This window comes from Schistocerca cancellata, chromosome 4 (assembly GCF_023864275.1).
Source record: "Schistocerca cancellata isolate TAMUIC-IGC-003103 chromosome 4, iqSchCanc2.1, whole genome shotgun sequence".
In the NCBI taxonomy this organism is placed as follows: domain Eukaryota; kingdom Metazoa; phylum Arthropoda; class Insecta; order Orthoptera; family Acrididae; genus Schistocerca; species Schistocerca cancellata.
This window is the reverse complement of record NC_064629.1, coordinates 890,687,466-890,706,496: the sequence shown is the minus strand read 5'-3', so window position 1 is coordinate 890,706,496 and position 19,031 is coordinate 890,687,466. Positions and strand designations below refer to the sequence as shown.

At 41.9% G+C, this 19,031-nt stretch overlaps 1 protein-coding gene across 1 annotated transcript in view; it reads right to left on the bottom strand.

Annotated features, from left to right (window-relative positions):
- LOC126184491 (uncharacterized) overlaps positions 1 to 19,031 on the bottom strand; it is a 1,094,025-nt gene that overhangs the window by 297,803 nt on the left and 777,191 nt on the right. Inside the window, exon 7 of the mRNA XM_049926884.1 lies at positions 11,143 to 11,280. Within this exon, the coding sequence (XP_049782841.1) occupies positions 11,143 to 11,280 (138 nt within the window). The remainder of the gene's footprint in view (positions 1 to 11,142; positions 11,281 to 19,031) is intronic.

The window sequence follows — 19,031 nt, the reverse complement described above, 5'->3', positions numbered from 1 at the left end:
ACCCCATATTCTAATCTACTGACCTTACGACTTATCTTAGAAGAAAGATTAAGGAAAGGCAAACCTACGTTTCTAGCATTTGTAGACTTAGAGAAAGCTTTTGACAATGTTGACTGGAATACTCTCTTTCAAATTCTAAAGGTGGCAGGGGTAAAATACAGGGAGCGAAAGGCTATTTACAATTTGTACAGAAACCAGATGCCAGTTATAAGAGTTGAGGGACATGAAAGGGAAGCAGTGGTTGGGAAGGGAGTAAGACAGGGTTGTAGCCTCTCCCCGATGTTATTCAATCTCTATATTGAGCAAGCAGTAAAGGAAACAAAAGAAAAATTTGGAGTAGGTATTAAAATCCATGGAGAAGAAATAAAAACTTTGAGGTTCGCCGATGACATTGTAATTCTGTCAGAGACAGCAAAGGACTTGGAAGAGCAGTTGAACGGAATGGTTGGTGTCTTGAAGGGAGGATATAAGATGAACATCAACAAAAGCAAAACGAGGATAATGGAATGTAGTCGAATTAAGTCGGGTGATGCTGAGGGTATTAGATTAGGAAATGAGACACTTGAAGTAGTAAAGGAGTTTTGCTATTTGGGGAGCAAATTAACTGATGATGGTCGAAGTAGAGAGGATATAAAATGTAGACTGGCAATGGCAAGGAAAGCGTTTCTGAAGAAGAGAAATTTGTTAACATCGAGTATAGATTTAAGTGTCAGGAAGTCATTTCTGAAAGTATTTGTATGGAGTGTAGCCATGTATGGAAGTGAAACATGGACGGTAAATAGTTTGGACAAGAAGAGAATAGAAGCTTTTGAAATGTGGTGCTACAGAAGAATGCTGAAGATTAGATGGGTAGATCACATAACTAATGAGGGAGTATTGAATAGGATTGGGGAGAAGAGAAGTTTGTGGCACAACTTGAGCAGAAGAAGGGATCGGTTGGTAGGACATGTTCTGAGGCATCAAGGGATCACCAATTTAGTATTGGAGGGCAACGTGGAGGGTAAAAATCATAGGGGGAGACCAAGAGATGAGTACACTAAGCAGATTCAGAAGGATGTAGGTTGCAGTAGGTACTAGAAGATGAAGAAGCTTGCACAGGATAGAGTAGCATGGAGAGCTGCATCAGACCAGTCTCAGGACTGAAGACCACAACAACTACAACATATTCTAATCAATGATTTACTGTATTTATGTGTAAAATGTGAAATTGCACAGCGTTTACAAGTTCACGTTTAACTCAAGGTTTTGCTATAAATGACCGGGTGAGCTGGTTCAGAAGGCAAGGACACACGACGTCACATAGGGCCATGCAATGCACTGCAGTGTTCAAACGGACATCTGGGTTATGAGAAGCTTTACTTTCTTTTTGCTATATCAGTACGCTATACACGTAACATACTGTGAGGTAGCAAGTGGCCTCCTATATGTGACGGAGGTGCTAGTTCTCCTCGAGTTTATTAAGCACAGGACGTCACTGAACTGTCTGCAGTAGCCCGCGCAGGTGTGGCGCGTCGCTTGCTGGTAAAAACTGGACAGTGACAAAACTTCAGAATGACTGATATTTTTATGACATTCAAGGCAGGTCATTCGAGGTTATAGTAAATAATATCATTTTTTATTAAGTTCCATGAAATATTTTTTGTAATATTTCGCTTTTTTGTGAATTTTTGAGCCACTGCCAACACTAACTGCAAACCTGGAATTCTCAAAGCATGTGTGTTTTGACATGAGAAGATCGTCCTAAAGGAAAGTTAGGAACACTGTAATTCTTTTCACAGTTGTTGAGGACAACGTGATTTTTCAAGTACATGCTCACATGGCGGACGCTCTATCCATCTTTTTTTATTTTTATTTATTTATTTACACTCCTGGAAATTGAAATAAGAACACCGTGAATTCATTGTCCCAGGAAGGGGAAACTTTATTGACACATTCCTGAGGTCAGATACATCACATGATCACACTGACAGAACCACAGGCACATAGACACAGGCAACAGAGCATGCACAATGTCGGCACTAGTACAGTGTATATACACCTTTCGCAGCAATGCAGGCTGCTATTCTCCCATGGAGACGATCGTAGAGATGCTGGATGTAGTCCTGTGGAACGGCTTGCCATGCCATTTCCACCTGGCGCCTCAGTTGGACCAGCGTTCGTGCTGGACGTGCAGACCGCGTGAGACGACGCTTCATCCAGTCCCAAACATGCTCAATGGGGGACAGATCCGGAGATCTTGCTGGCCAGGGTAGTTGACTTACACCATCTAGAGCACGTTGGGTGGCACGGGATACATGCGGACGTGCATTGTCCTGTTGGAACAGCAAGTTCCCTTGCCGGTCTAGGAATGGTAGAACGATGGGTTCGATGACGGTTTGGATGTACCGTGCACTATTCAGTGTCCCCTCGACGATCACCAGTGGTGTACGGCCAGTGTAGGAGATCGCTCCCCACACCATGATGCCGGGTGTTGGCCCTGTGTGCCTCGGTCGTATGCAGTCCTGATTGTGGCGCTCACCTGCACGGCGCCAAACACGCATACGACCATCATTGGCACCAAGGCAGAAGCGACTCTCATCGCTGAAGACGACACGTCTCCATTCGTCCCTCCATTCACGCCTGTCGCGACACCACTGGAGGCGGGCTGCACGATGTTGGGGCGTGAGCGGAAGACGGCCTAACGGTGTGCGGGACCGTAGCCCAGCTTCATGGAGACTGTTGCGAATGGTCCTCGCCGATACCCCAGGAGCAACAGTGTCCCTAATTTGCTGGGAAGTGGCGGTGCGGTCCCCTACGGCACTGCGTAGGATCCTACGGTCTTGGCGTGCATCCGTGCGTCGCTGCGGTCCGGTCCCAGGTCGACGGGCACGTGCACCTTCCGCCGACCACTGGCGACAACATCGATGTACTGTGGGGACCTCACGCCCCACGTGTTGAGCAATTCGGCGGTACGTCCACCCGGCCTCCCGCATGCCCACTATACGCCCTCGCTCAAAGTCCGTCAACTGCACATACGGTTCACGTCCACGCTGTCGCGGCATGCTACCAGTGTTAAAGACTGCGATGGAGCTCCGTATGCCACGGCAAACTGGCTGACACTGACGGCGGCGGTGCACAAATGCTGCGCAGCTAGCGCCATTCGACGGCCAACACCGCGGTTCCTGGTGTGTCCGCTGTGCCGTGCGTGTGATCATTGCTTGTACAGCCCTCTCGCAGTGTCCGGAGCAAGTATGGTGGGTCTGACACACCGGTGTCAATGTGTTCTTTTTTCCAAAAAAATGGCTCTGAGCACTATGGGACTCAACATCTTAGGTCATAAGTCCCCTAGAACTTAGAACTACTTAAACCTAACTAACCTAAGGACATCACACACACCCATGCCCGAGGCAGGATTCGAACCTGCGACCGTAGCAGTCCCGCGGTTCCGGACTGCAGCGCCAGAACCGCTAGACCACCGCGGCCGGCTCTTTTTTCCATTTCCAGGAGTGTATAAAATACAAAAACGTTATTAACCTTGGCAGTTCGAATACAGTTTTAAATTTCAGCACCTACTTCAATTACAGAATTAATAAATGTGTACCAAATTTTAAACTGTACCAAAATATTTTAGGTTACAGTTAATTTCAAACGTACTCTGCCGCAGATAAAATACGTCGCTGAAGGAAAATCCCAGTTGGGAAAGCTATACGCAATTAAGTAAAGAGACATTTAGTGCTGAACTTCGGAGAGCTGTTGCATATTCCGTCTGTGCCCAGACACGTTTGTAGGATTGCAGACAGCCGTCTCAGTTTCCGCTGTACAACAACATAAGTCTCGCTGTGAGAGAAATCCGTACGATGGCAGTAATATATCGTAACGAGAACGGAATGAAAACATTTATGGAGTAACATGACTCAGTATTATCGCAGAACTGTTTATGGTGTCCCAAAGAACTTATTAATTGATATCTTTTGTGTAACACCATTACGTAACGGTGGAGAAATTTTAATTAGCTGGCGTTAAGGTATTAGGATCTTTATGTGTTTCATTACGTGTCTTCTTCATGGCATACCGCATGGCAAGGGAAACTTTATCAGGACCAAATATCCACTTCACGGCGAGTAAACTTAAACTTCCTTACCGAGAGTTTTCGGCTCGTCGTGTTGTACTAAGAAACTTTCATAGCCTTTCACTTCTAAGAGGTGCAAGGTGCTTTTAGTTAAACGTGGTAAATGACATGTATGCAAGTGTAACGACTTGAGTTTGTACACATGTATGTCGGAGCTGTTTAATTCAATAGAAAATTTTTAGTTGACCAAACGCAGATTTTAAATTATTTTCATATTTCTGAAAAGACAGTTATTTTTATCACAGTACCTAAGACACCAGCAGGTGGACAGCAGGTCGCAGGTTATCAGTTGTTGAGTATTTCCTAGTTAACCACATACGTTTCCCGCTGGACGTTGTTGAGTGGGTGGCGAGAAAGGCTGCTTACGAACGTTACCGAGAACAGCTGCGAGCGAACAATCCGGTTGCATCGCCAGTTCACAATGCACACATTATAATCACCCATAGTATGTGTGCCTAAAGAAGACAGCGTAATATTATTTCCTTCAGGACCTTCCTGACTAATGTAGTGTAGAAATCAAACATTTTATTCCAGTTGATCGGAAGGCAAATGTGGTAGGACGTCACACAAGATCTGAAAATTTCTGAGCATTATGAAACATTGGCGGCTAGTACTTTAGTACACCTCCAACAGTAATTTCTCCGCATACAAATAAAAGCTTTTTGTAAGTTTCCGTCTTAAACGTGAGCACTCAGCGCTCATTATTTGAGTCTTCTGCTTCGTCTTAGTACCATGGGACAGAAGAGAATGTGGTGCGTCTAGTACTCGCTACACAGATATAAGTAATGGATCACCGCATCGCCTTTGGCTCGCTGTCCATAGTTATCGAACATAATGGTCATTCCTTTAAAAATGGAATTACTCGATACCCGGGTTGTTAAAAGTTTTTTTAGTGAAGTTGAAATGACTCAAAACGGAGAAATTTGTGCAGCTATGTTAATGCAGTTAAAGAGCGTTATCAGACGGTAACGTTGGGCGTACAGGATATTGCTGATAAGCCTTCGAACTACCAAAGGCAAATTAGGCGGTCACATTTTATCTGACGACAATCAAAATGTATCTGCCGAATGGGAAGTAAATAACGACTAAAGTGGAAACTGAATTTTCTCAGGAAATTATAGTGGAGATTACTAAAACCTTTTCATGGATTATGTTCGGTCTCCGGTTGTATGAAAACCTGATACAAAACGCTGATCATGTTTCTAAAAAAACATAGATTTCGGAAAAGTTTATTGAGACGCTCAACAGCGATCTTTTTTGTTCATTAATTTCATATATTGTCTGCCAGTAACTTATGGTATGTAATTTGCTGGCTGCGTCCTATATTTCTGTGAAAACAGGGCTTCTTCTAATGACCAAATATAGAAACAGGTCGTCCTGAAGAACGGGAAGTTAAGCAGTGAAGCGACATATAGGGATTCGACTCCCTCCACCCAGTGGCGCTATGAGTTTCATAAATAATTTTACTCAATGGTAATATGTCGACATCTTCATTACCTTCAGCTGAGCTTAATGTCTGTAACGTTTGTAATCTCATTTTCGTAGCCCTGTATGTTCCTGTCATTTAATCACTCGCTTGTCAAAAGCAAACCCTAATGAGTTTTTTAAATACAGCAATCCCAGTGTTATTCGTCAGCTGTACCGATTTCCATTGGAGAACTAAATGTCAATCTTTTCACCGTTATTTGTTATCGATTGACGTGAGGACAAAAGACATTTTAAATCAGCGTATGGGGGATTGCGTGGATGTTCCTGCATTCCGCTGCCTATCCTGTTAAAAATCTCCTTGTTTCTCTCATTTTCAATTGAAATTTATCGTTTCTGTGAGTAAAGATGAAGAAACAAGGTAGGAACTCAACGTGACAAATGAGAATTAAATAATGTGCTCATAGGGACAGCCGCAAGTAAATTTGATTGCTTTCTAATGATGTGGTCTGAAGAACACCGGGAAAGGCACTGTTGTTACCATGATAAAAATCTAAAGCTGAAGAAATAAATTTGTTCAAGATGTGCGAAAACGAAGAATGAGTGTAAGTAAAGCGGAAATCGTTTAAAAATGACGTTCTTGTCTGCATATGAGGTTTCAGCTGATACTCGAAGAAAATATCAGGAAAGGAAAGTTAGTTAAAAGTTTCACACATACATCATTTTACTACACACAGAGAGAGAGAGAGAGAGAGAGAGAGAGAGAGACAGACAGACAGACAGACAGAGAGACTACAGGTTCACGAGCGAGTGCAGAGACAGAGACAGAGAGAGGGAGGGGGGAGGGTCTTTTTAAGTGGGGAGGGGTAAAGGAAGAACCTGTTTCCTCGTCAGTAAATGGTCCGGCAATGTCGTGATGCTGAAGACGAAGGACTGACTCCGACAAAAAGAGAGACGGAAAGAGAACGGAATTGTTACCGCAGAGACTTCTGTATCGCGTACATTCTTCTCTCTGTGTCCTGGAGACGGAAACATAATTTACAACACCCTTTACCAGCTTCCATAACAACTACAACAATTTTTATGAAATAAATGCCTCAAATTTTCTCGATTACATTATAATTTACCAAAGTCACAGAGCCAATTACACGTATACGTTGGGACTTCAAAAAGTAGGTTACGTGAGTTGGCCCTCGCCAAGGCCACTGTGCAACAAAGTGGCGCATTGTCTGAAGAGAATACATGGTCCAGGTTCCCTGCAGACACATCTCTGTTGCGGTACGGATAACAGGTGTATCACAGTGTGTGAATGAAATGGAACGGCAACCAGTAGCGTTCTTCAAAGTTGAAGCACGCGGAACACAACGATTCTTGTGGGTAAAACGTCGAAATTGCACATATTCTGGCTGAATTTGGAGCAAATGGAATGTCGCGTGCAGTCGTAGTAAAATGGTGGCAAGCTGTTTGACCAAGACGTGGGTCACATTGACAGGGAAGGAACGTCATAGACATCGACCACAGACGGCAACGTGAAGCCAACAGAGGAACTGATTCGCAGCATCTCCAACAATGAGGACGTCCACCCGGCGACTCTCGAATTGCTCGGTGACCTAGGAGCGGATTTCTGTCGTGCAACAGTTGATCGATTGGTAGAACTATTGGTAACGTTATTTACAGAGATCAGGTGAACTATGTTCAAAAATAGTGTGAGATCGCTGTGCTACTTTGCAGTATCCAATAAAAGTTACTTGGCCTGCCGCAGTAATAGTGTAGCTCACTCTTTGAAGTGTCATAGTATATCTGTGTGAAAATGAAACATCGACGCCAGAGATGCACGCAAAGGGTAGTAGGAAGAAATGAAATCTAATGGAATTAATGACTGAAACCACGAGGGTACGTTCAGTCAGCCACTGGATAGTTTTCTGTTTCACATAATGCCACCTTTTCTTCAGGAAGTACCGACATCTGAGTGGATCATCAGAAAGCCACATGACGGTCATCTATCTTTCCTACATGCATTTTTACGTGGTCGTTCCACTTGCAAACGGACGAACACTCAGATTTTTCATTCGTATCTATCGTTAAAATTCCTCGCTGAAGAATTGCAACACCACGAATAGTGTTCTGAAGGAATGGGCACCCTCAGCGACGAATTGAATGGGTGCTGCAGTCAAAATCAACAACGAGTGAGGAAGAGGCTGAGACTCTGAAAGAAAAAGTGAAGCCGAAAATAATTTATTTGACTTCCACATGCCCAAACCCCAGAAAAATCGACGGGCTCCTGCTGAATAATGACATTCAGATTTCACTCCAGTCACAAAAGATAAATTTCCTTTCAAGATAAAAGAAGATCTAGGTTTCAGAAAGACTGGTGTGGATCGCGTTCATGCGAATGTTGCAATCTTACGTGGAACAGACTATTCGAACGGACGAGGAGCGGTACCGAGTAGTTATTATTAAAGTGCAGCTACTCACTTAGATCCAATGTGGGTTGTAATTATTGTGTGGAAACGAAATTTTCTAAATATTTTAATGCGTCAATGTAGAATCGATTTACGTTAGAAAGAGATTAGTTCGAATTTTGGCCACCGAGTGCAAATTTGGCACTGTGAATGCAAGGAAAATGTACAAAAAATGGTTCAAATGGCTCTGAGCACTATGCGACTTAACTTCTAAGGTCATCAGTCCCCTAGAACTTAGAACTACTTAAACCTAACTAACCTAAGGACAACACACACACCCATGCCCGAGGCAAGATTCGAACCTGCGACCGTAGCGGTCACGCGGTTCCAGACTGTAGCGCCTAGAACCGCACTGCCACCCCGGCCGGCGGAAAACGTACAGAAATGTTTCCATATGCAATGGATTAGGAACGGGACGTGGACATTGAAGGTCAAACAAGTGACAAGGGCATGATGTTGATTTTATTATTAACAGCCTCTTTTACAGTTTTGTTCAATCTGAGCACCGGAGACGTCGATGAGATGCTGTACATTGCCAGATTTGCACCTAGTGACCAAAATTGGAACTAACTTTTTTCCACCATAACTCGGTATCGCATTAACGCATTAGGGTATCTACCAAAGTTTCGTTGCCATACGATAATTGCAGCTCACACTGGGCCCCCGTGAGTAAGTGCACTTTAGTTATAACCGTCCGGTACAAGGACCATCGGCTGTCCACCTGACTGAGACAAGGCAAACCAGCTGTCGCAGAGGATTGCCTCGAATACAGTCATGAAACGCCAAGTTCCTGAAACGCTGTAATTAAGAAGTCTATCGAAGTAAATATACCGGAAAACGTAATATACCAGGGCGAAGGTTTAAATTTAAACAAGGCATCAATTTATTAAGATTTTCCCTATCGTCTATCCACCAGAAATGGAAACTGTTGTAGGGATGTGCGTTTTACGGAATGACAGTGCTGGTTCCCTGGCCGTACTGTCGTGAGCGTCCTGAGACTTGCGTATAAACAGTGGCGCTACACCAGCAATAACTTACAGCCCAGGTTGAGAGCACACATAACACAGTTTTCAGCACTTGAGGAATGCGACTGATTCGGTCATCGAAATATCGTGCAGCAAGATGGAAGCAACCATTGGGCTGAACACTCGAAAGCACACCTACACCGAGGAGAAATTTTGAAGAGGGACTTTAGTTCCCTGTGAACAATTAATAAAAAACTTTAAGGTTTGTCGAAGACAGTGCAATTCTGTCGGCGATGATAAAAGACTTGGAAGATCAGTTGACGAAACGGACAGTGACTTGAAAAGAGAATTTTAAGGTGAACAGCAAACAATAGTAAAACGAAACTAATGGAGTACAGTCGAATTAAATCAGGCAAGAGAATTAGATAAAGAAAAGACACCCTAAAACTATTATACAGGTTTTGGTATTTGGAAGCGATAACAGCTGGCCATAGTGGAAGTAAACAGAATACACCACGCGAACTGGCAGCAGCAACGTATTTGTTTCCGAAAATCAGAAATACGTTAACATGTAATGTTAATTCAAATTTTAGGAAATCTTTTATGTATTTGTCAGGAGTGTAAAAGTATCTGGAAGCGAAATTTAAACGATAAACAGGACGACGAGAATGTAAACTTTTGAAATGTGGTGTTACAGAATAATGCTTAAGATTACGTGAGCAGATCGAAATGGGATGAGAAGAGATTTATGGCGGAACTTGACCACAAGCAGTCATAGGTTGATAGAACACCTCCTGACTAGAGTTGCGCTCTGCCAAAGTAGTAGTTTCCGTACAGAACATAAATGACGTAGTAAGTAATAAGATTACCGATACTATTGGTAGCATTGGCAGAGAAAGGAACAGAAATGAATGTGTAACAGAGAAACTGGGAGCCGACGAATTCGCTTAGTTTTTTGTTTGGTTGGTTGTTTGCTTTGAGCATAATCATAACCGCTCATCACTCGTTGTTAGTCCATTGTGTGTTTTGTATCCCTACTGAATATAAATTGCATTTTATAAGTAATAAAAATTATTTGAGCGTGCAACTTTTACGCTTTTATGTAACCAAATCAATTAATTCTGATACAAGCACTGTGTACATGCACCAACACACACACACACACAGATATATATATATATATATATATATATATATATATATATATATATATATAATTGTTATCCGCACCTTTGTAGGCGCAGGCGGAGTGTCCTCTCCACTGGCACTGCATCGCCTGGGTCTTATTTAAAAGCCACGAATTTGCCCAGCGTTCATAGCTTTCTCTCGACCCAAAAAACTGTTTCCACAGGAGTGACGGGTCACTACGTGTGCTGTTGACTGGGTTGCAGGAGTTGCCGACTTGTTCAGGTTGAACCCTACTGTCGCCTACGGTGCTCCGGATGCGTTGCTCCATCCGCCAAGCATATGCACCGTACCAGAGATCTCCTCCTCCACCGCAGCTGCCGTTGGGGACTTCACCCACAACCTTCGGTTAGGGTCTTGCATCAAACCCCGCAGGAATTGTGTAATTATTGTCATTTTGTACTCAAGAGAACTTTCCTCATCATGAGGTGAGGGTTTCCTGTTATTATTGATAAATGCTAAAGCTGTTTACAAATGACAATCACATATTTTACTTAAGTTCGTCGAAGTATTGAAGGGATGCTTGATACATTTTTGTTTTGCGTTTCTTTAAGGAAATCGTGTTTTATTTTACGGCAACACCCGTCTTTTTCACGCTACAAATCAACAGTTTTCGAAAAAAGACCTGAATTAAACAGCGACAATTTCAATTTTACTATAAATACGGTTTATTTTTACGTAGCAGACAGGAGGATAACTATGTAGTCGGAAAGTTTCGTAGGTTATGCAGCCCTTTATATATCCTCACTCAGTTTCTAGACAGTTCACCGCCTCCCGTTTCCAGGGGTATCTGGTTAGGAGGAGTCGATCTCATACATAAGAAAAGCGATCATTATGACGTAACGCCTGAAAGGTATGCAACACATCTAACGTACAGCTATAGCGGGAATGGCATTACCTACATTAGCTACTAGGAAAGCTATCGTAGTCTCGCTTACTGTTGCTAGTCTACGGTAGTTTTACAACTGTACTCGACTGGTGGTGAGGGAAGGCGTACCTGCAGCTGCGCTGCTCGCGACACAGCTCGGCGAGAGAGTGGCAGGTGGGCATGGCCTGGCCGTCGACGCGCTGCGCGCACACCGGGTGCAGCTTCTCCTGCGCCACCAGGCACTCGTCCTGCTTGTTCTCCGTCTTCCTGCAAAGCAAAAGTTTGTCATGTGATGAGCTACACAGCTGTACAAATACGGGATCGATACAATGCGTAATCATTACGGACACATCCTTCGAATTATTTAAAGTAAAAAGGTAAAGCGTTGAATATGTGACGATTCCAGCGTAAATGTACATATCCACAAAGAAAAAGAATTTATTTTAAATAAAGCGAAATTAATTTTAGTTTCTTCTCAGATAGATTATTATCTGTGATATGCCGATATACTCGTATTATTTTGAGTGGTTTTAGACGTAAATTAGAGAAATTAAACAGCAAAATTGCAATCGATTCCACAAAATTTATATTCTCCTAAAATAAATTTAAATCTTGACATAAAAAAGCGAACATTTGATATTTATGTTGAAAATATGAAATTTTTTGAAATCTGTTGTTGGCAAGTGTGATTGTCAATATCCTAATGAACTAAACTGTATGTAGGATAAAACTGAAGCAAAAGAGAATAAGTCGAAAATTACACAAAATAATACTCTTCGCTCCATTGAATTGTCATACGTAGTCTCTCAATAGTCTCCATTTTGATTTTATTCGCTTTGTCGTTTTACAAGCGAGTTTCGTCACTGTCGGACTATCTAAGCACGGCTGAAAATCCCTCTAGAGTTTTCATTGTTGCCGATTCTGCCTCCTGTTATTTTCAAACTCTGCAGCCGGAAGACTTCCAAAAGGGTTGTGAAAGTAGCAAATGTCTACAAAGTTTCCGTTTGTCACGATATATTCACTGTATTCCAAGTTCATCATTTCTGAACGATTTTAATTAATGTTATTTTATGTCTCTGCATGTCAGATGATTTCGCCTCCCATCTTATTTCAGTGAACTTAATACAAAATTGGCAGAAGAGTCCACACGTCAGTTCGTCAATGCACCTTAAGATGACGCCAGGGTTGCTCACCGAAATATTGTGTACGATGGACATAGAGAACCGTCAATAAACCCATAGACTGTTCTGCCAACAAATGCGCGAGGAGAAGCTCGTCTAGTTACAATATTTTCAAGGCTTTTCTGTAGTAGTAAGTGGGTACATAACACAATCAAACGAATTATGCGTCGTAGCTAAATATCCATTACAGGGAATCATATTGCAAACTTTCTCGGTAGATTCATACGGGTTACGGAAATTACAGTTAAAACATCCAGGGCAGGACTAAGCAGTCAACATGAGCCACTCATCCATGTTTATCAGGGTCTCATCAGCGATGGAAAGACTATTCTAGTGACCTGTTAACTGTAACTTTATCGTAGTGGTATGTTGCCTGTTTACAGAACTGTGATTCCATGGGTTTGCAGTATAGCACCCAAGTCAGTGGCTGAATAATTCCGTTTCACACACAGAATATGCACGTAATAGCTTGGCGGAAATACACTGAGAAACAGAATTAAAGGAACACTTTTTGGAAATCTTGACATTTTTTCCCATTGTGACGCAAAAGATTGAAATTTGGAAAGCATGACGCCCGGCGATGTCACCCTCCCTCGAGCTGGACGACGTTTCAAACAGCAAGATTTCGACAAATGTGAAATAAGGCCACGGCTCAGAAGTTTATGAAACGTGTAGGGTGGGTTAATGATGTCACATTGGCGCCAAATTTCACCAAAATTCTGCCCAGTTCCACCACGAATGTGTTACACGATCAGAAGGTCGTCAGCAGCTCCTACTCACATTTTGAACAGTGACTCCCAGCGTTGAAATCACGCGATTTTCTTACAAGTGGACGGCGAAAACATTCCAGACACACTGCCGAGCCGCACAGAACCGTCACAAAAACCCACAGGGAGTGCCACAAATGTAGTCAATGGAGTAAATGAATCCACCTTTATCAGTGGTGCGTTGATTCACACAAATTTCGCGATCGGAAACAACAGCTTGCAGCTCCACGCGCAACAGGAAGACGTTTCTGAAAACCCTTGACACTGCTAATAATCTCGGCCGTTTCAGCCATTCTCTAAGGACACTGTGAGGCTGCATCCTCTAATTTTGATCTCATACACAGGCTGGTCCACTAAGGACCGTTAAAAACCATATGACGAAATTTGAACGTGACCTGAAGGACCAAAGTCAGCTTATGCTTTCTTTCTGTGGCGTTATCACGGAAGTGTGGTAGGGGTGAGGGCGGGAGGAGGTGCAACATCGTCTGATGCGTGAATAAAATGGCAAAAGATCTTTCTACGAATCCCCAAACACTCCCGGTGGACCCGCCCACCTTTAGGGAAAATTTTAGAAAATGAACGCGTATAGAGAGAATCGGTTAAGTTGTCCCAGGCGCCTGCAGGTAGGCAACCCCTGCAAACCATCTGCCTGCCTGAAAGTGTCTCTGACTACTTCGCAGGTTGTCTCTGGACGTTCTCATTTTTAAAATTCTCAGTAAAGGATGTCAAGTGATAAGGAGTGTTTTGCAGAACTGGGGGTTCTTAGAGAAACCGTTTGCCATTTTATTCACTCTGAAGCGTCGTCGAACCTGAGGGTGACGTCGCAGGGCACCACGCTTTTGCACCATTGCAGAGAAAGGTCGTACATAACTTTGTGCCAAATTTCGAACTGATGAATCATAATGGGAGGGAGTTACGGTGTTTCGAAAAAGTGATCCCTTAATTCTATTGTGAAGTGTATATGGAACTATATGCCAGGACTGATAAATGTGTTAACAAAAATTTAACTCACTTAGAATTTGAGTAATTGGCGTAACTATGTCGAAGGCGATTCAGTGCTGGATGTGAATATTATCACAAAGTCTTAGCCGCTCCATTTTTATATGTGTGTCGACGTGTAAGTGCAGCATCACGTCTCAAATAGTCCTATAATTGACACTCTTTCTTGCTATGCCGACATTTTTAGGAACTTAGTGAATTTTAAGTACAAATTATAAACTACGAGCGCGTGGTGAAAACTAAATGCCTCCGAATTTTTTGTGTGAAAACTCTTAAAGATTTTTAAATAAAACAAACATTATTAACATTAGGCATATTTATTCTTCATTTCTATATATTAGCAGCCCTCTGCCGTAAGAGAGATACGAATTGTAACGCGTAACTTCCGAGTTGTAACGTGTAACATGACAGTGTGTAACGTAACTATGTCGGTGCCTGAGAAACAGCGAGCTATAATCGAGTTTCGAATTCGAGGAGTTCGTCGACACATGAAGCACGTTCTCCTTCAGCATAAAAATGCCAGATCACACACGAGCGCTGCGATATCAGCAACAATCCGGCGCCTTAGGATGACCGTTACCGACCATCCTCCATTCACTCCCAACTTGGCCCTGTACGATTTTCAACTCTTTCCAAAACTTAAAGAACACCTTCGAGGCCTTACTTTAATTGTGATGGAGTGGTAAGAATGGAGGTGAGGTTGTGGCTCCGTCAATAAATTCAAACATTCTACAGTGGCGGCATCGACGAAGCTGTCTCTAGCTGGCAAAAATGTGTTCCTTGACAGGGTATTGAGAAATAAATATGTAGACATGAATAAAGATGCAGAATGGTAACAAAGTTTGTTTTATTTTAAAATATTGAAGGGTTTTCACGTAGAAAATTAGGAGGCAGCACTTTTCAGCACGGCCTCGTATTACGTAAATCCTATCATTGATTATCGTCAAAAATCTTAACATATGGTCCAAAATCACTGTCTTTTGCAGCTAAAGAGAAAATCCAATAACCTCTACCTAAATATTTTCGGTGTTTCATTACTTAGCCCGTTCCCTTAGTCGGCAAAGACTTTTGTGTTCCTTTAACTGTATATTCATTTTTATCTTGGTTTTTCCAATATGTGAAAGTTTATCACACGTACACGGAATATTATATACGCCACATGCTGACAGACGAGAGCATTTGTTCTCCACAGCTCGGAGTGCTTGACCTATTTTCTTTGTTGTTCAACACAAAGAAGATAGTTTCAAAATCAATTACTAAAGATCACGGGCATCATTGTCTCTTAGAAACATCTGAAAGTAAAATATCCATAAAATATTTATCAGAAACCATTAGAGATTAAGCTAAAGCTGCGATGCAGTAATGATGTTGCAGCGAGGATAAAGCGGAACCCTAATTTTCATTTGCCTCTAAGGTATGCTGAGATCTGTGTGTTAAAATGTTTGAGGTTTGCACGTTAAAATTACAGTTCATAATATTTTCTTCAAGAAAAGAAAAGTTACAGTATAGATTACTGAAAAATAAGACACTTACATACAATTTTTCTGAACATACAATTACATGGTGTAAATATGCAGTGAATTATTTAGCGCGAACCAGATAGAGACTGTAAACACGCACAAGTCTTGTTGATACGGGGCATTCAATTGATTATTATTGATGCAGTTTGGGAAAGAAGTTGATAGCATGAAAAAACCTTTACTGTGTTTCATTTAACTGATAAGCAGTTAAGCAAATACCTTCAATTTTCAGAATGAATGTTTCACTCTACAGCAAAGTGTGCCCCCTTTTGAAAATTCCAGCACATTAAAACATAGTGCCGAACCATGTTTTTCGTAGGAAATCTCCTATCCAGACGCGACTCATGGCCCAACGATACATCTTCAGTTCTGCCAGTAGCTCTCTGCTGCATACCTCCAAACTGATCATCACAGGCCACTTCAGGGACGAAACAGAAAGAATGAAAGGAATTAATGTTAAACTAATATCCCGTCGATAATCACGACCTATCAGGGGAAAGAGTCAGTAGAAGAGAACTACAGATAGATCGACGAAAAACACATAAAGGTCCTCATCAGATTACGCAACTTAAGGATTCATAAAAGAGGGTAAATCTGCTCAGACATAATTGTATCATTTTACAAGAAATCGGATGGAATCAAGCTTAAAAAAGCAGCATATCTGTAACAGAAACTTATCGAAAATCATGTGTCGCTGTCAGCTGTTACGAAAATTTTCATTATAGCTACCATTTTCGATTGTTACCACTAATCATTACATACAGCACTTTTTTAAATTACAGTATCTGCGTGAGTACGTACACGATGTTCTCTCTCTCTTTATAACGTAGGAAATACACAGTGAATATGACAACATTAGCAGTTATAGTTATAACGGTATTTACGAGAATAATCACACTATTCCTATACTGGGTATTTATAGCTGAGACCGAATGATTTCTTCTCAGGTAGAGAAATGAACATTTTGTTCAATCAACAGTTACAAATGTATATTTTTGTTGGTGACTGAGGACAGTGTACTGAACAACATTACGCCAGTATTTACTTCATTTGCAGACTAATAATAATTGGTATTAGGAGTAGTGTGTACTCCATGTACATGCGCCGAGAGCAAGCCATTAATGCTTATTTTCCCTGGGCAGCAGGTCAGGTGCAGAAATCGTGACATGTGGTCGAAAAATGGTTAGCCATACTGACAGGCGCAGTCCACTTTGTAGTGCAGTTTCGCAGAAAACATCATGTAGTAAATTATGTGACGCGTTTCAGAGAAGACTATTAGACGAAGACGAAAAACAACTAACACACTGATGTGCGTATATGTGAAGATACCAATTGTGACACGACAGTCATCTGTTGTCATTTGGAGAGAGAAGTTTGACTGCGGGTCGCGCTTTAAGGGCGCTCGCATGGCGAACGGTGGGGCAGCTGGCGAGAGCGGGAAGACGGCGGCGAGCGAGTGGTCAGCGGCAGATCGCTCCACGTGGACTTCAGCTGGCGGTTACGTCACGTCACGAAGGTTAACTCAGTTCCAGCGCACGGCTTTAAGATAGTGCTTTATCCACTTTTGCGTTGGTTACACACAAATGCCGATTAGTACAACAAAGTACGATACGGCAAATGAAAGACGAGTTTAGGCGAATCAGCCGAGACGCTGATACGATTTATACGAGTTTTATATCAAAAAATATTAAATAAGCAAATGTGCAATATGTGCAATTTACAGAATAGTTTATAGCTTTTGAATCAAAGCAGGTACAGAGTAGAGCAAGTATCATCGAAACACTACGACTGACATACTTGTGTAATTTGCAGCATTAATACTGTATTTCACTGGTAAAACACCAATTTTATTAATTTATTGCTAATAATTAACTAAAACGAATAATACAAGACAGAAGAGCAAGGCTGTGTACGGTCTCGGGTGTGGTTATACACATTTCAACTTCATTAGTTTGTGATATTTGTAATTATTATGGTTCTGAGCACTATGGGACTTAACAGCTGAGGTCATCAGTCCCCTATAACTTAGAAATACTTAAACCTAACTAACCTAAGGACAACACACACATCCATGTCCGAGGCAGGTTTCGAACCTGCGACCGTAGCGGTCGCACGGAATTATTATGATACGTTGTCTTTGTTTATTAATAATTTTTGCATAGTTTCGCCCATATTTGTTTAAAGTTTGTATATACGTAAACTCTGATCAGCGCATCAGAAAGAGCGCTTCAAATCCGTATTTAGTGGCACAAATGGTAAGAAACTATTTTCGCACACTGCAAAGATAATTGAAAAACATTAAAACATTAATTCTGGGCAAACTATTGCAGCTACAAATTTGTGTAATATGTGTTTTTGATGATAATTTGAGGGCACATATAATGATGCAAACAAAATTAAGATTGCTCTTCTATGTAAAAAAATTAAGCAAAGAAGTGGTGATCAATGGAAAGCAGTTACATGATGTAGCTTGCGGAATTTCGGATAGTGGGTATTTGAACGGAGCTGACACAAAGCTCGAGGACGGGAGTTTTGTGCGCCTTTTCCGAAGCCGGACCTATGTTATTCGATGCGACTCTTTGGTGATAATTTTTGCAGTTCGAGGGGTGTTGAACTTAGTTAGGACAGAATATTTCACGACGAATCCGGATTTAGGATATTTTCGGTGTAGAACACAGTAGGGACTTGTGTTTCTCACACGTTGTGTCTCTTGGTGATTGTTTCTGAAAGCAAACGGGACTTTGCTGCAAAATCGTAGCTGTGGGAGTCTGTTTCCAATGAAGTGACTCCACACTTAGTCGCTGAAGCGCTACTGTGGGACTCTTGTTTATTTTTCAGCATTCCGAACTGCGTCTTGGGATACCAACGGGATTTACTTTCTGATACGGTCAGATTGAAATGTAATTATTTCCACCACGTTTAGGCGATTGATTCTGAAACAGTGCCACTGGGCTTTAACTGTGTTTAAACCAGGCGTGACTTTGAATATTTTGTAGCAGCCGATAATTAGGAACTCGCGTTAGTGTCGGCGAAACTTTAGCTCATCGGGATTAGGACGTGTTTTAGCGAACTGATCGATTTGCTAAATATCAATCGATGATTTTCAGCATTCAGCAACTTTTATTAAAGTTTATAGCGTCTTTAGTATCGGTATTGGAGATTCGAGCAATAACTGAAACTGCACTTAACTCTTTGGAAGATAACACTAGTGAACTATATTTAATTATGGATAAAACCTTGTGAATTTTAAGGAACGTAAGACACGCAGTCGACTTGTCATTTGACTTCAGCCTCCTAGACTGTACCTAGTTGACATTTGTACTTGTCGGTCAGCGGCATCGAGAGTATCTTATTTATGTACTTTAACGGGTGTTAAGCGCACATTTCTTGTGGCAGGAAGGATAGGAGATCATCCTCGAGTTAAACGACGAGAGCCACCGAGTAGAAGCATTTGCAGCCTCATTCCATTCCGTAGACCGTCGCACAATGATCACAATATCTGCACTTTTACGCGTTACAGTTCGTATATCTAAACTAAAGAGTCTGATTCA